Raw genomic sequence first — 18435 nt, forward strand, 5'->3', positions numbered from 1 at the left:
CAGCTGGCAGCGCCCCGGGTGCAGGAGCGCAGAGCAACACCTGCTGGCCTCAAAGGGCAGCACAGCTCCATCAAGAGAGCATCTCACTGGCCAAACATCACAGCCCCGTACAAGTACACCCTCCGCACTTCGGACATCCTTGTTTGGAAAACAATATACAGGAATTATCATTTTCCTAAGTTTCTTCTAAGACTTTCTTACAATGTTTTGCACTTGAAATAAAAGTTTAAAATCCAAGGAATTTTCTGTACAATCACACATAATCCAGCACTGCCTGGGACCAGACAAAGAACATAAAGTCAATTCCAGTTACCTTTGTCAGCAAACAGCCTGCCCTTAATTTTGTCACGAATACAAAGAACATCCTCTGGTCCCATCTGTTTAGCAGAGCTTCATCAGCGGCAAGGGCTCTTTCAATGCACTTCTACAGCTGCTTCCTTTGAGAGCGCAGACTGCTGCACCCTGACTCGGCAGCGACATTCTCCCAGAACGCCACTGTTCCCTCAGGGCTGCGGGGTAAGAACTTGAAGGAGCTGAAGGAGTACTTCCCCTTGCCCCGCCTCCCCTCTCCGCAGGCAGCCCCCCTCCAAGAGAGCTTCAGAAGTCCAGATCCTGGGAAGCCACGCAGGACCTCACAAACCTCCAGCTTAACTCTTTAGAAGCCAGGAGGCCAGCTGACTACAGGGAGAAAGGACAACTGTGCTAGCTCATCTGGAGTGGCTGCTGCTTATGTGAGAAAGAGTGTCCAACATCATTTGAAAAAGAAGAAAAAAAGTGCTAATCTCAGCATTGTTTTTCTTAAGTAGCACTATGGTTTTTGAGGTACTATTTTTGAAGACCATCATTTCCTACAGCACACACATTCTGGCTATAAGGGAATGGCTGAAATAGGCAATAAATAGATCTGATTCACTTATATTATATAAAATTCACCTGTGTTAAATTCTCACCTAATTTTATGTGATTTGTGTTTTCCTATTTTCTAGTTTTGTTTCTGTTTTTCTGCTATCCTTAAATGAAAAGACTCATTTGGCCTTTCGTTCAAACCCTGCTTTAGACGGCCAGAAGTGGACAGGCAACACTCGCAGCTGTCAGACGCAGGCAACAACTGCCGCCAAGGCATCTGAGAAACTGGGACCTATAGGACTTGGGGCGGGGTGGGGCGGACGGAACGGACGCGCACCAGGCCTAACTAATGGATAACAGAGTCCGCATCAGAGCTCCTGAAGGGAAAGGAGACTGGTTTCGCTTCATTTCTTTCCCATGCTTTCTCTTTAAGCTCCTGCTATTTTTGTTGGGATTTGGGAATTATAAGGATCAGGAGGTAAAATAACTAAAAATTACTTTATAAACAGAAGTAGATAAAATTACATACTCTCAAAGAAAATGTAATATGCCCTTTCAAGAATGCCTTGGTTCACCCAGAAAACGATTATAACTTACTGTCCAGCAATTTTATTCCTAAATATATACCTAGCCTAGAGAAACTCTCCACATGTGCACAAGAAGCCACTAATTAGAATGGTCACTGCCATGCCATTTAAAATAACAAAAATACAAGACAGCCAAAATGTTCATAACTAGGCAAATGGGAAAATTAGTTACAGTGTATATTCATGCAATGAATATTATTCAGCAAATAATTAATACATTAGGGCTTTATGAATCAGTAAGAATGAATTTGAAATGTTGAGCAAATAAGTGAGTTACAAAAGGAAACAAGACAGCACTTATAAAGTTCAGAAACATGGGAAAGAATACCATATACCGTTTATGGATTCATACCTATATAGGCACAATACACGCCCACAGGTCATGGTGACCTTTAGGAAGAGAACAAGAGGGATGGGACCACAGAGGCACTGACTGCAACATTTTATTTCTCAAATTGGCTGGCGAGATGGAAGGTGTTTATTAACTTTTACACTTCTGGGTAAGCCTAGGACTTGCAGAAGTTGTAAAAGTCAACTGCATGATGACTGCCTTTCAAGTGGCTTCAGTGGCCTCAATCTAGAGAATTAACACAACAGGAGGCAAAGAGATTAATAAGCCCTCAACTCCCCACTCTCAAGCCCCCAATCCAAGCAGCTGTTCTAACTCTGCCTCCACCTGGAAAGTCTCCCCCGGCCCACAACCATGTCCACAGGCCCACCGGGTCCTCCAAAGCCCACACTGGAGCAGTCCTGGCCTCGGAACCTTAGTGCCCCACCCACTAGGCCCTGTTCCAGAGCGATCTGTGAAGCTATCTGCCCCCTCCTTGGGAGACACCTAGTACCTAGTATAGAGCAGCTGCTAACTCAGTTCCTCATTCAACAAAAACTGGGCACCCAGCATGTGCTGGACTCTGTAACAGAGGTTCTCTGAGTCTTAAATCTAAAGACTTGTGAAGTTCACTGCCTAATAGGAGGGACAGGCTCAGACCGAAGTATAATATTATATGATGAACCCTAAAGTAGTCGCTAAGTGAATGGAGTGTGAATGATGAGCATTTATAATTTTGTTTCACAATAATAATTATTCAGTACCTCTTAATTTCTCTATACTAAAGATTTCATACTACTACTCTTGACTAGAAAATGTCACCTTTGTGTCAAGGTGCAGCTGCTATATAATTAGGAAGAAAATAAACTATCATTAAAACTCCTCACCTTCAAGTAATCTAAGGCTCTTAGAATTATTATTATAGATAAACAACATCCTAAGTTGATCTGACCATGGTACACTCACAGCAGGTGACTGAGGAAGTTTTAAAGAGAACAGTTCAAGCAATGTTATTACTGATAATAAGAGCCAACATTTTTTGAGTAATCATCAAGTGACAGTAAATTATTAGCCCTTTTCCCAGATAAGTAAGCTGAGGTTTAGTAGAGATAATTCACAAAATAAGAGCCAAAGCAGTCTGACTTAACCCACACTCTTCACTAGGAAACCATACTGTTTCCTAGCAGGAAAATGGGTCAACCTCTATATTTCTAGAGCAGGGATGGGCACCCTGTGATCACTACACCAAAGGTGACACAAGAAATCATTTCAAAGTTCACAGCCAGGGCCACTCACTTTTATGAACCTTTGTTAAGAAATTTCTCCCTGCCAGTAGCACAGTGACATATAACGGGCCTGCCCGGCCAGCTCCCCCTCCCACCACCGCCCCGAGAACAGGGACTGTCTTACTCAGCTTTGTATTCTGCCTTTAACAGTTTCCCGTGCTTCTCAAACTTTAAAGTACTTATGAATCACCTGGGAATTTGTTAAAATACACATTTTGACTGCATAGGTCAGGGATGAGGTCTGCATTACACATTACTGACAAGCTCAAAAATGAGAGGTTGACAACTTAGGCTGAACATGAGCATCTTTCCACGAAAAGCTTCTGAAGCTGTCTCTGCCTGGGTACCACCCTCGACCAGCAGAGTCATAATCTGTGGCAAAGCGTGAAGAGTGCCTCCTAATTCCAGCTTCAGAGAAAAGTGCCTGGGGACGGAGGCCCAAGCACAAGGGCATGAGATGCTGTCAAGGCATTTCTCTAACATTCAGACGCTAGATGGTTTAGATGGAGTTTACATTAATCCTCATTAGCATGCATGAGAAAGGTTATGTTCAACTCGCCTGGCACCATGGCCCTACGGTACTGAATAGCAGGGCTCTGCTAGGAGCTTGTGCCAATTTAATACAGTTTACAGAAAGCGTCTAAGACGCAGGGGAGAAAAAGAAAAACAAGATTAAAGCACTAGAAACATACCCATTTGGGGCTCTGATAAATTAGTACTTCTATGTAAAAGACTTCCAGAGAACTTTATTTGGAGAAGGTCTCTGTCTTTTTTCTTCCCCAGCGGATCAATGGATAACGTTTCTCATCCAATGTTGCAAGTCTTGTGTTAAGTGACCTCTGCTGAGAGAAAACGTTATTGCTTCCTTTAAAAGTTAAATATTGCACTGATATATGAATAGAAAGATTGCTGCATCACCCTGACCAGTTAAAATAACCGCCAATCCAGTTTTTATTTAGAGCTATGATTCTCCTTGTAATAACACATAACTCCAACGTCCTCTATCATTTGAAGTCTTTCAATATAGTCTTGGCTGAAAGATCACCCACTTAGCCAGCACCCCACAGCACTCTTCACACCAACATCCAGGGCACTACTTTGTATGTCTTAAGGTTTAAACTACAGCATTAGAATGCTTCTGGGAAACCCTGTTTCAAATCCAGGACCATTTCCTGAAGTCATCACCGAGTTATACAAGAGACCCCAGCAAACAGGGAGAGGCCAAACCCCCAGAGCCAGGGCCAGGCCTGCCTGAGAGGACGGCCACACCGGCTCCCTGACAATCAGACACTGCTGGGGACTGAAGGCGAGCACCGAAGAGCCGCCCGGAAACGCCCGTCAGAGGCGTACGTCCTACCCAGGTGGCGTCAGAAAGCCGCACGGGCAGCACCCAAGGGCTCCTGTGTGCACCTCTCTGCAGCCCGGCCTCACCCGCTCCTAGCCCTCCCAGAGCTCACTGCAAGCCTCCCCTCCCAATGGCGACTCCAGTCTCTGCACATGAAGGGTCCTCCCTCTCCTCAAATTCAATCTGTGTAAACAGACCCCGCTGGGAGGCACCCTCCTACAAACCCTGCTGCTCCCCCCAACCCCCACGACCGTTTCCTGACTTGGTAAGTCACCCACACTGGAAATCTCACAATCACTTTGATGCAGCAGCCCCCATGTCCTAGATTCAAACACTCACCAAATCCTTGCGTCTTTCCTTCTTTATCAGGCTTTTTCTTATTTATTTTCTTATATTCCTTAGACTATTACTCAGACTACTGCAAAACTCATGATAAAAATGAATATCCACAAACTAGAACTTAGCAAATTCTTACCACAGAACTGTAAACTGGGTAATAAGGTTATTTCCATGTTGCCATTAAGGAATGGGAGGCTCCTAGAAGTGAAATAACCTAGCCAGGACCAAGCAGCCAGTAGAGAGGATGATCTGACCTCCTGTCTTCTGATCCCAAATCCCCATATTTATGCCACCCCACCACAGTACACTGAATTTTATTCAGGACGTCCAGTATCAGGTGTTTCAGACAGCTCAGAGGCTGACCCAGGGCCTGAGAAGGCGGTGGACTGGCATAACAACTCTTCTCCGGGTTACCACTGTTGTTCATATTATCATTATTTTACAGTTATCTCCTACTACATGCTAGGCATTGTGAAACCACCTGATTTTGTAATTCTTGATTTTTTTTCACTTAATCTCATTTGCTTTTGAATAGGTGTTATTCATTCCATTTTACACTTGGAAAGGTTCCCAGATTTTCTGTAACTTACTCAAGATCACACCCCCAGTAAGTACCTGAGGCAGGATCTGAACCCAGACATGACCGGCTCTGAAGCTAGGAGAGCCCCTGCCCTCAGCAATGAGTAGGGGCTCCTTTGCAGTTGTTAAAAAAAAAAAAAAAAAAAAAATCATCATCACAACTGCTTCAGGAAGATAGAAAGAGAAAAATGAGAACCTATTTTCTACAGAACAAGTTTTAAAACATGAGAGAAAAGGCCTGAAGAGATCACCAGAGCAGCAGGAATGAACCAGAGAGGCAGGAGCTCCCCACCTGGAGGACAGAGGAGGTCAGCCAGATCCCCCAGAACAAGTTCACAAGATCAAGGTCTTTTCCTGTCACCAGCTTAACTAATGTCACATGATTTTAATATTTTACATTATGCTAAAATACCTGCAGGGAATTCCCTGGCGGTCCAATGGTTAGCACTCGGCACTCTCACTGCCGGGGCTCAGGTTCAATCCCTGGCTGGGGAACTAAGACACCAAAAGTTGCGTGGCACGGCCAAAAATAATAATTAATTAATTAGTTAATTACTTAATTAAACACCTGCAGGTTTTAAGTTGGGATGTCAAAATATACTTGAACTCGCACTTCAACAAATTTCTCTAAGTGCTAATCTTGTTTCATGTGACTTTTCCTAGACAGAAAGACACTAAAGAAAAAGAAAAACAGGAAGAAAAAAGATACTTCCAATGTCTGCACTTCATTTGAGAAAGGGGAGAAAGCAGAAAACCCGGCACTACCAGCTGGAGCGGACCCCACTGAGCGGAGCACTCCCCAGGCCTAAGAGCTGCACACAGACGTAATCCACCCCCTCTGCGGGGCTCCTCGGGATCCTGAGCACTCTCCGAAAGAAAAACTGGGAAGCCGAGACGTGGGGTATATATATCTGTTACACCAAAAATGTAATCTGAACAGGCAGTTGCGTGTATTTCAGAGAATCAAAAGAGAAACTCCTGCCATATGGCTGTATTTGCTGTCCCTTTTCCCATCTGTCCAAACCCAAGCTCCATAGAAATAAACGATATTCAGCCCTGCTAATGGTCACAGTGACCACATTTGTGCCCTGCAGGCTTCAGGTCAGGACTTACTGACTGGAGCTGCAGTCTTCAGCTGATGGGCCGGAGAGGGAGAAGCACCCAGACACAAAGGAACCCATTGGCCCTGGGTATCTGTAAGTCTCTAATTATCCTTTCTAATTTTGGAGCCACGTGACTGGATTCCACACAGCACCACTGAACCCCCTAGCTAGCCTGAGTGCTCTGCAGCTGGACCACAAAGGGAGGGGATGCTACTCTTTGCTCCTTCATTAAACTATTGTGTTACATTCACAGGGTAAGCTATTTCCGGATTGGCATGCGGCTCTCTGGTCAACATCAGCGTTCAGAGCACCTGAGAGAATTTAACTATTCCTGCCAAATTGATTCCAGGATCTTAAGAGGTGTTTTCAGCTTATAATGAGTGACCTATTTGATACTGCAAAGGTACATAACCCTTTAAAAGACAAAAAGCACACATACTCTCTACAAACGTCCTTTCCAACCCTATTCTAGAATATTACAGATTTGAAGTATTTTCTTCTTTGACTTAAGTGGAGCTCAGTCCTGCTCTGGCCACAAAGCCGGGCTAAATCCGGGCCTGGGAGGTGTTCCTGAGAGGGAACTAAGGTGTGTTGAAGTGCCACAGGTCCTCGTCACCCTCCCCACCACTCCAGCTTTCTTACAGGAAGCAACACAATTGAGAACAGTGTCATCCTGTGTTTAAAAGAAATCACTGTCAGATACCGCCACTGAAATAATCTTTAATGATGTAAAAGCATATACTGATATAGAAAAGTATTTAAAAAAATATACCTAGGCAAAGTCAAACAAAAATATGTTTGTTTTGAGATCAAAAATAAATGGTCTCTGGAGCCTGACTGCCTGGGTTCAAATCCTGGGTGTAGCACTTACCATTTGTGTGACTTTGAGCAAGTTACTCAACTGCTCTGAGCCTCAGTTTCCTTACCTGGAAAATCAGAACATTAATGTTCCTTTCTCTTAGCTTATTATGCAAATTAAGCACCATGTCTTTACTAAAGAAAGAAAACCTATGGAATACGTATGATGCACAGGACATAAGATGGTGTTTAGAGACAACCTAATCTTATAATACTATCTAACACTTTATACATCAAAAGCAGTACCTCAATAGGAATGGGCTTAATTTTCTCGGTTCAAGTCCAGCTAGAATCAAGGCAGCATTATCAGTGCAGATTAGTCTTATCATTCCCTTTCCTTTGTGCTTTCCTCAGAGTTCACTTTATCCAACACAGTCAGACCCCCCAGTCCACTGCCAAGGAAACAGGAGAGACCAGTGAGTAGGGGTGGAATGCTAAGCACGTGCACGTTTTACTTATCACTTTTGCTGTGTTGTTTTATCACAACATTTATTAATAAATGAATTTTTCTCCTTGAAGCCTAACACTTTGGCCTTGAGTGCCTAACAGAAGGGAGTCAATCGGAGTGACAGCTGCGCAGTCAGCGTCCTAGTCCGGACTTCCTTAACAGACTCAGTACCTCTATCTACTCCTTACCTCTGCAGAGGGATGTTTTAATGCAGAAGAAATTTTTAAAAGCCTGATCATTGATTACATTAAAAAATTTATGGAGACAGGTTTATTAACAATTTGGGAATTTTTTCTCTCTTTTTTTTAACATCTATCTTTACTGGAGTATAATTGCTTTACAATGGTGTGTTAGTTGCTGCTTTATAACAAAGTGAATCAGCTATACGTATACACATATCCCCACATCTCTTCCCTCTTGCGTCTCCCTCTCGCCCTCCCTATCCCACCCCTCTAGGTGGTCACAAAGCACAGAGAGCTGATCTCCCTGTGCTATGCGGCTGCTTCCCACTAGCTATCTGTTTTACGTTTGGTAGTGTATATGTCCACGCCACTCACACTTCGTCCCAGCTTACCCTTCCCCCTCCCTGTGTCCTCAAGTCCATCCTCTACGTCTGCGTCTTTATTCCTCTCCTGTCCCTAGGGTCTTCAGACCTTTTTTTTTTTTTTTTAAGATAACAATTTGGAAATTTTTTTCTAAAATTGAACACATACACCACCACCACCACCACCAACCACCAGCTCTACAATTACCAACTCAGACTTACGGCTCCATAAATATATGGCATGAGAGAAATTAGATCAAAAGAAAGAATACAGATATGAAACCAGGCAGCCTAGAACAGTCAATGTACCTGGTCTAGGAGTCACGCAATTTGAATTCTGGTGCAAGATCTGTCGCCAGGTAATTCTGTCCCACTCAACTAGGACTCAGATTCTTTACTGTAAAACAGGGTTATCTAAGGCCCCCTTTAAGCTGGAAAATATCATTATTCTTCAACCCACGATTCCTCTGGTGCTACAACTTCTCCAAAGCACCAAGAAGGCAGAGAAGGTAGAGAAAATTATGAAAATTATTCCAGATTCCCTAAAGTTTCTTAGAATGATTGAGCCCATCCTAATTTTTAACCCTGAATCACCACACAAAAAACCTCCTCCACCTGTAACTGCTTATTATCTTATGCCAAGTCCAAGAACAAATGGCATGCCCTTGCCAAGCTGGTCTGTCCCCATCACTAGCAGTGCTCACGGAAGGGTGAATGACATGTGGACAGTGCCAGAGCCCATCTCTAACGTGCTTCTCATTCAGTACTGGAATTCGGTCTCATGGCTGGGCAAGATCTCATGGTTTGACAATGCAGGTGACACAGCTGAAACCTTATCTCAAGTTGGCCTGAAGCATACCACTGTCCACATCTGAGATGCTAAAATACTATAACCTACCCCAATACTCTCTCTTAACTACCCAGCTCTGCCCTACTAATGACTGGCACTCACGTTGGCCCCAATGATGGCTGCTTCTACTCTGAGTCTGCAAACCACACCTTTGATAAACCTTTCACCTTCCTGTTCTGACTTGCTGATGTTTACCTCTTGTCTTTACTTACTTACCCTCCCTATGGCTTCTGCAGCAAAGCCTCTCAGCCAAAAACACCTCAGGTCCCCAACAACTTCAACTCACTCCAGAAAGTTGGACTGGAATTTCAATGAAATTATCTGCATTTTACCACAACTTACAGTTACCCGAGGTGATGGTGAAACTAAATGACTAAAGTAGCACGATTCCACCCAGGGACACCCCCCTCTCAAGGATGTCCCCTCAGAGACACCCCTCTCTCTGACCCCTTCTAGAAACACCCCCTTCTCAGGGATGCCCCCCTTCCCTCAGGGACACCACCTCTTAGAGATCGTGTATAAATGCGGGTTTATCAGCCAGTTCTGATTCACACATTTGCTCCAGCTTCTACTAGGTACCAGGTACTCTGCTAGGTGCTTTAATCTATATTAACTCTTTAAATCTCATGGCCACACAGCATACTAAGTATCATTAACTCCACTATGCAAATAAACAAAGGGGGTTTCAGAAAGAATAAGTGGTTTGTCCAAGAAATTCAGACCAAGGTCTTCTTGCTTCTGAGAGTTGTGTGACCCAAGAAGACAACCAACATCCATGGTCTATTTCACATGAAAATGCACAGCTGCAACGTTACCATGTGCCAGTCTTGAATGTGCTCATCCAATGGACTATAAACCTATAAACTGCTTATAGGAAACACTTAACATAAAACAGACTGATCATAAAAACAGGCTCATTAGAAATCTGTAATATGGGGACCTCCCTGGTGGCGCAGTGGTTAAGAAACTGCCTGCCAATGCAGGGGACATGGGTTCAAGCCCTGGTCTGGGAAGATCCCACATGCCGCGGAGCAACTAAGCCTGTGTGCCACAACTACTGAGCCCGCAGCTCTAGAGCCTGCGAGCCACAACTATTGAGCCCACATGCCACAACTACTGAGCCCACGCGCCTAGAGCCCGTGCTGCGCAACAGGAGAGGCCACCGCAAGAAGCACGCACACCACAACGAAGAGTAGCCCCTGCTCGCCGCAACTAGAGAAAACCCGCGCACAGCAACGAAGACCCAAACGCAGCCAAAAATAAATAAATAAATATATTTTTTAAAAAAGAAATCTGTAATATGTATACTGACTTTAAAAAAGAAAACCACTGACATTTTTTCATACAACTTTAAAATAGTTTATCCCCATTTAACCTCCCCTGCACCTCCCCAAACATGTGAATTGACACATTTTAATTCAGGAAAAACATATTAAAACTAAATTCATAAAATGATTAAGAAGTTTAGCATTCTCTGCCCACTTATGGAGATGCTGAAGGACAGGTAAATGACCCTAGAACGATGAATGACAAGAGATGAAATGCTGGATAATCCATAAAGAGACAGGGAATCACTAAATGACAGGTACAGCACATAAAACCTACATAATTTGTGATTTTGTGTTCTAGGAAGACTTAAATCCTAAAGTAGAGAGAGAAAATAAGTATTTATGGCGTTGACCAAGGGATCAGCTCTATCAAGCACCCATATAATTAGATCCTCCCCCACCATCTCAGGAACACGAAGACTTCCCAGCAGAATGGGACCTCACAGAACAAAGGGCCAAAAGAGATTACAGTGACCATCTAATCCAACACCCTCAACTTACAATCAAGGAATCTCTGGCCTAATCAAACAACCTGCCCCAAGTAATCAACCAATGCCAGTGGCAGAATGAAAGCCAAGATCTCCCAGTGTCCTTTTCCCAGCACCAGGCCACTGCTACCAAAGCTGCATCATGGGAGCTAATACATACTCATCACCCACAAGTATCTGTTCAGGATCCAATTTACATATGGTAATACAAGAAATACTGCCAAATAGGATGTCCACAGGTTGCCAATTTGGCAAACCACTAAATTGTACTCTACCTGCCCCAAAAACCCAAATTACTTTTCACTCACATCATTCACTTATATCCACAGAAACCAGCCAAATGCTTTTCAAATATGTTCCACACTCAGATTTCCCAAAGAAAAACTGCTACAAAAACCACCAGCACAAAATTAAGAGAATGGGACCAGTACCTTCCCCAGAAAGCAATCTCTGGGGTGCCTTTTGCGTAGGTGGAGTTACTGGAGCCACTCAGCCCATTGGTGATCCCACCAGAATAGCCCATCACTATTCCACCATCTGCGGAGATGCTCAGGACGTCCTGCTGTCCTCCCATTGATGTCCTCTCCAGGAACTGACCGCCTTCTTTAATGCGCTGTTGTATCATTGGAGTGAGGGGCACTTCAAAGCTAAAATAGCTATCAGGCTCTGAACATAAAGTCTCCAAAGACTCAGCACTGTAGTATAAAGAAGTGTTGTCCAAAATGGTTTCAAACTGGGAGCTGTACACATCAGTGGAGTCCTCTGCACAACCGGACCCAAGGATATCATCATCTCTGGCCCGAAAGTGCTCCTCTTGCTCTAGAATCCTGGAAAGCACATAAAACGGACGAATTTCAATATTAGGTTATTTTTTCCCCTCCAACCATATAAAAAAGGGAACATTCTATAGAGCTAACACTGGTATTCAGTGGGCTTACGTCAATACATGTGGGAAGGAAGATATCATAGAAACATGTTCAGGCTGCAAAAACTCTTTAGCATACAAATGCTATGCTACCCTCTACATAATTTAATATAGTTTTGAACTATTTCCTAATATGTGAATCAGGTCCAACGAATATTTGAATAAAATGTTAAAATATTAAATTTTCATTTAGCCAACTAAACTCCACAAATCCAAATTAACAGTTACCATCATTCTTAATTTTAACAGAAAGAGGTCATTAACAGGTAAATGACCTATTAGAAGATAAATATATTGTGAAAACTTAATGGACTAAAAATACACTAAACTTTCATCAGTCTGTTAATATTTTCTGTTTAAATAAGACCAAACGCCCTCAAGAAGATAAATATTCTATAATCCAAGGGCTGTCCCCTGGTGACAATAAGACAGCACTGCAGAGAGTTCAGGTCCAGAAACAGCCAGCCAGTAAACGACCTTTTAAAAAAAAAAAAAAAAAAAAAAAAAAAAAAAGAGCCAACAAACGTGTTTACTACAAGGCTAACCAAAACAGTGACAACCTAGAAAAAACGTACAAGTTAATATACGTGGGGCGTTAATTAATTAATATGCAGCATGTTCTTCAAATATTAAAAATGAACATTAGAATAACTAAATAAAATTTTAAACTCAGTAAGAAAAAGAAGACGAGACAGAAAAACGTGGAGCTGAATCTGGATGTGCCAATTACTAGCTGAGCCTCAGGAACAAAACAGAAATAGGAATAAAACTACCTGGTAGGTAACCCACATTTCTAAGTATTACCAGGATTCACATTCAACAGTACAGTTGTCTCTGCTGTTTTTAAATTACTGAAGGCCTACCACACACCAAGTACTATTCTGGGTTCTACCTCTAAATGGCTCCTCAGGGCACTTGCAGTGAAACAGGAAGCTCGGGATGAGGCCCCTCCCTACCTCTGCTCACCTACTTCCCACCCTCCCCCAGCCCCCAGGCTCCAGCCACACGGGGAGGAGGGTGGGCGGAGGGTCACATCTTAAAAGGCGCCTGGGAGGCTTCTGCTTCGCAGTGTCCAGGAAGCACGCTCCATTAGCAGCAGTCCTCCTTTGCCCAGGTGGTTCCTTCTGCCTGGAATATCCTGCTCCCCATTCTCTGCTGGGGCAAACACGTATTCATTCCTTAAGTCTCAGCGTAACTATCACTTCCACAGAAAGGCTTTCCCCAAGCCATCAACCGAATCAGCCTCTCTCCTGCATTCAGACTATTCTTTCTAGGGACCTCCCTGGCTGTCCAGTGGTTGGGACTTCGCCTTCCAGTGCAGGAGTGGGGGGCGGGGTGAGGGTCTGAACCCTGGCTGGGCAGCTGGGATCCCACGTGCCTCGCCTCCGGGCCAAGGGGCCAAAAGGTGAAGCAGAAGCAATATTGTAACAAATTCAATAAAGACGTTAAAAATGGTCCACATCAAAAAAAACTATTCTTTCTAGTATGTCTCCCTTCTTCTCCTTTACGGAACCCAGCACAATTAGAGGTCCCATCATTATTAATGTGTTGATCTTCAGAAGTAAACTCCATGAGGTCAGTGACCTCAGGCCATGTCTATTTTCCACTGTTGTTTTTTTTTTTGCCCTCGCCGCACAGCTTGCATGATCTTAGTTTCCCAACCAGGAATGGAACCCATGCCCCCTGCAGTGGAAGCACAGAGTCCGAACCACCGGACCACCAGGGAATTCCCAGGGCCATGTCTGTTTTGAACATTCCTTTACGCCCACTATCTCTAGCCGTATCAAGGACAGAGCAGACAACTGAAAACCATTTGTGGAAGGACAGGAAGGGAAGGAGGGCGGGAGGAAAGGAGGAGTGAATTAATAATCTACACAAGCACAGAAGTGCATACCCCGGTGGGAATATAATTACCGAGCCATATGCCACATATCAGGGCTCCTTTTGAGGGGAGTCTGGAGATTTTCTGAGTAGTGGGGATGGGGAGGGGAGGGAGAGGAGTCCTGACAGCCATCCTAAAGGAGCATCTCTCCGTGGATCTGTTAGTTAACTGTGGAGAAAACGGCATCTCCTTACACCAGACAAACAAACAAAACCCTTCAGGCTTGACACAGATGTTTTCCCATGTGAACTACCACAGGTGGAGGACTGACAAGACGGCACACATTTGAAATGACTTTGCCAAGAGGAACACTCTACAGTCAGACTACAAGCAAAGGAAGTGAAGACAGACGGGTATGGCTTCCATTTTCCCAGTCTCTCAGCTGGTATGGATGCCAGAAATGTAGGGAAAGACCAGGAAATACCATATGATGCCAAGTTTACTCATCAGGGCTGTAATCAAAACATGCTGCTTGTGAGAAGGGAGACCCATGTGAGTGCCATGGAGGAACTGAATTCTGACCTCCTGATCTCCTCTTTCAACCTAGAAAATTGAGCCAGCCCAAAGCAGAGCCTCTGTGTTCCTACATGTATAAGGCTGTATGCAGGCAACGGTGCTGCACCCAGAAGAAATGCCTGAGTTAGGATGTAATGACTACAGGATGTGTCAAAAAGAGTTCAAACCTTTCCACATTGTTAAAGATAATCGTGGGGTATTTAGTTACCTTGATGTTGGAGAAGTTGCAACCTGTCAAATACAATAAAACATCAGAAATGGATTCACCTAGTTTAGAGTTCACAGTCTCCCCATATGGACAACTTTATAACAAGACCACTTTAACATCTCGGAACCTTAGAAGCAACATAGCTTACAGTCACTTCTCTTCCATTCTGTGGTAAACAAGGACCCAGGATATTGTGAATCGAGTTCTCACTGGCATCACAGACAGCAGGATACTATGCGAGCTCACCTTTCCCTGTCTCTCTCCAATTCAGGTTTTGTCTCAAGATGTTCCTTGTTTTCCCTTAGGAAGACTTCATCCTCTCCACTCTCAAGAAGACGATCAGGCAGAAATGGCCCTGAGCCAGTGGCCAGCCTCTCTGAAGGAGCTCTCCGGGCGTCATCCCAAACACTCTCAGTTAAACCAGCTGAATCACACAAACCAGCAGATGAGACGAGATGGCCTGGCACTTTAGAAAACTCTTTGCTTTCAGGAGGGGTTGTCCTTTCCAACGATGTCTGAAAATCCACAGGTTGCCATGTCTCTCTTTTCTCCCCTCCTGTCCACAATATTTCCACCCCTTGAAATTCCACATGTTTGACCTGGCCTGGGCGTCCTGAGGAGCTGCCTTGACCACACTGCTCTGGGTGCTCTCTCCCCTGATCAGATCTCCTCTCTCTCAATAAACCAGCACTGCCCACTGAGCTGTGGGTTATGGGGCTCCCCACGGAGGATGCTGGACAAGCTGGCTCCTGCACATGGACAGCCCCCTTTCTCCCATTATTAGCTCTTAGGGAAAGCTCTGCTTGAGTTTCTCCAGTTAATAGTGCAGTCAGGTCCTCCTGGATGCTCAAATAAAAACTTTCCTCAGTCGTAACTTCAGCTGAAAGAGGTATATCGGGTGACTTTTCTCGGCCAGCAGGGAACAACAGTGTGTTGGCTCTCTGTGTTTTATGACTGGTAGTGTCTGGCTCTTGTTCCACCTGCTGAACTAAAAAAGTAGAAACCGCATCTCCATCCAGTACCTTTGTAGCCTGCAATGTTCCTGAAACTATTCTGGCTTCTGTGGCTTTCAGAGCTGAAATCAAAGAGTCAATGGGTTGTAAACTCTGTTCCTTGAGATGACTCTGAGTGGGGACCTCTCTGACATCTTTTGGTCCTCCGGTAACACTGAGAAGCCCAGAGGGATGGCCAGCAAGAGGCTGGACCCTCTGCTGCTCCTGAGGGCAGCACGGCAGAGACTCGGCATCAAACTCGAGAGAGGCTCTTAGGCCTTCTCCACTTTCCTCCATGGTCCCATATTCAGGAAATTCATTTGTGACATTCGGGGGGAGTAAAGTGCTTCCTCCATGATCACCTACAAAGAGAACAGAATGGACACATGACTTGTTCTGAACAAGAGATTCCAATGTGTGTTAATAAATCTCAGGCACTCAGTCATCCTTATGTGATCCTTTCACCGTCTCCTGCCCCCACCCTCTGCAACACTTGCTTCTCATAACCCTGCCAGTGGTCCCTTCCACTTAGCTTACACGAGAGTACCCACAAAGGCTTTGGCACAGACAGAGACAATCTAATGACACACACCCTATTCAACCCTGCTTCTGATGAAGTCCCACACATGCAACTCGGTTGCTGCATATGCAAGAACAGATGAAAATAGGGATATGTATCATTTTCCAAATACCACTCATGAAATAGCAACTAAAGTATTTATACTGGGCACACAACAAATAGTCTTACCATCCAGCCAACAATATCTGTGCAGGGCAACCTCTGAGACGGAAGCCTCGGAAAAGAAGATACGATCTATTTAAAGTCAGTAGATATTTTTTTGGCTGGAAGCTTCCCCTTCACTGTTGGATTTCTGTGGGGGGAGGGAAATGCTTTCAGAACATCGCTGGGGAATGAGACTGAAGTCAAAATGGAATAGGAAACTTAATATGTTAAGAAAGATCTCCGGGATCGCAATTGCATAAAATTTAAATGGTATCGTATGCAGAACCCCAATATATGAAGCAGTAAAAACAATTAGTAAATATTTACTACGTAGGATCAAATTTACATCCTTTTCTTATTAAAATGGCAGTCAATGAGAAAAATGAAGACATTCTGATAAACAGAATTTTAAATTGAGGGTTTATGGATAACAGTTACAGTCCTATCACCCCAGGATCCAATTTCCTTCTGAACTTGGTTTTGGTTACTTTGTATCAAGAATATCCTCATCTACCCTAGAAATGTAGGGTCCTCACTTGGAAAACTTTATGACAGAGGACACCTGTTGTTTTTGTTATTGCTTTTAAAGCACTGCAAGCTACCACCTTCCTATTCAGTGAAATGTTTGATGACTGTCTGAATATATACAATAAAATGACATGAAAGACTTGATTCCAAGGCATGTACAAAATGAGGTAACTTGGAAACATAAGTTAATGTATAGTATCCCACAGTATGGAAAATCTGATAAATAATAACACATCTAAGAGTGTACTCAGTTTCATATTTCATTTTTGAAATAATTTGAAATATATTTTTTAAATTAAATTTGAATCAGTATTGATGGAATGCAAGAAGCACTTCTCTGTGATTGTAGTATTGGTAATACCTTCACAAGACAGAAGTAAGAGGATGTGGCTTGCTTGAAATCTGAGGAGGAAGCAACTTTCAAACCCTGATTTTGAAAAGGAAGACAGTTAAAAGCAATAAAGATTCCTCTTCCTGTGGCACAGTGACATTTTAAATTTTTCAATAAAGACTGTGATAGGACTTTTAAGATTCAGTCGTCTTTAATATATTCACAAAATTGTGTGACCATCACCGCAACCTAATTCCAGAACATTTTCATCACCTCCTACCACCACCAAAAAACCTATATCCAATCCATTAGCCACCATTTCTCAGCCCCTGGTAACTGCCAACCTACCTTCTGTCTCTATGGATTCACGTGTTCTATTTCATATCAATAGAATCACACAATATGTGGCATTTTTTGTCTTTTTTTCCACCTAGCACAATGTTTTCAAGGTTTATCCACACTGTACCATGTATCAGAACTTCTTTTTATTGACAAATAATATTCCATTGTATGGATATACCACAGTTTCTTTCCATTCATCTGCTGATGGACATTTGTGTTATTTCCACATTTTAGCTATTATAAATAATGAACATTTGTGTACAAGATTTTGTGTCTACATTTATTTTCAGTTCTCTTGGGTATATATCTATGAGTGGATTCTGGGTCACATGGTAACTCTCTCTGTTTAATGTCTGGAGAAACTGCCAGTTTTCCAAAGCAACTACACCATTTTACATTCCTACCAGCAAAGTCTGAGGGTTCCAGTACTGCCCATATTTTTTATTATAGCTGTCTTAGTAGATGTGAAATGCTATCTCACTGTGGCTCTGATTTTGCTCAATATCATTAATCACTGTGGTAGTGATTAATGATATTGAGCATCTTGTCACATGCTTGTTGGCCATTTGTATGTCTTCTTCAGAGACATATAAATTCAAATCCTTTACCCATTTTATAATTGGGTTACTTGTCCTTTTATTATTGAGTTGTAAGAGTCCTTTGTATATTCTGAACAGAAGTTCCTTATCATATATATACTTTGCAAACATTTTCTCCCATTCTGTGGGTTGTCTTTTCCCTTAGTTGATCGTGTTTTTTTGAAGCACAATTTTTAAAAATTTTGATAAAATCCAACTTATCTATTTTTTTATTTTGTTGCTTGTGTCTTTGGTGTTATATGCAACAAATTATTGTCTAATCCAAAGTCACAAAGATTTATTCCTGTTTTTTTTTTTAAGAGTTTTACAGTGTTGGCTATTACATGTAGACCTTTGATCCATTTTGGGTTAACTTTTGTATATGGGGTAAAGTGGAGCTCCAACGTCATTCTGTTGCACGTGGATACCCAATGTCCCAGCACTACTGTTGAAAAAAACTATTATTTCCCCCACTGAACT

At 43.1% G+C, this 18435-nt stretch overlaps 1 protein-coding gene across 26 annotated transcripts in view; it reads right to left on the bottom strand.

The window, feature by feature from the left end:
* The window catches only part of PSD3 (pleckstrin and Sec7 domain containing 3), a 706021-nt gene that overhangs the window by 376852 nt on the left and 310734 nt on the right, over positions 1–18435 (bottom strand). For 25 of the 26 annotated variants that reach the window (XM_055081025.1, XM_055081023.1, XM_055081027.1 and 22 more), the window contains 2 exons: positions 14707–15814; positions 11361–11756 (listed from right to left, as the gene is read on the bottom strand). In XM_055081025.1, coding sequence (XP_054937000.1) covers positions 11361–11756; positions 14707–15814 — 1504 coding nt within the window. Of the gene's footprint in view, positions 1–11360; positions 11757–14706; positions 15815–16200; positions 16238–18435 lie in introns of those variants that run through there. The other variant, XM_055081041.1, reaches the window with a different exon arrangement.

This window comes from Physeter macrocephalus, chromosome 20 (genome assembly GCF_002837175.3).
Source record: "Physeter macrocephalus isolate SW-GA chromosome 20, ASM283717v5, whole genome shotgun sequence".
Lineage (NCBI taxonomy): Eukaryota > Metazoa > Chordata > Mammalia > Artiodactyla > Physeteridae > Physeter > Physeter macrocephalus.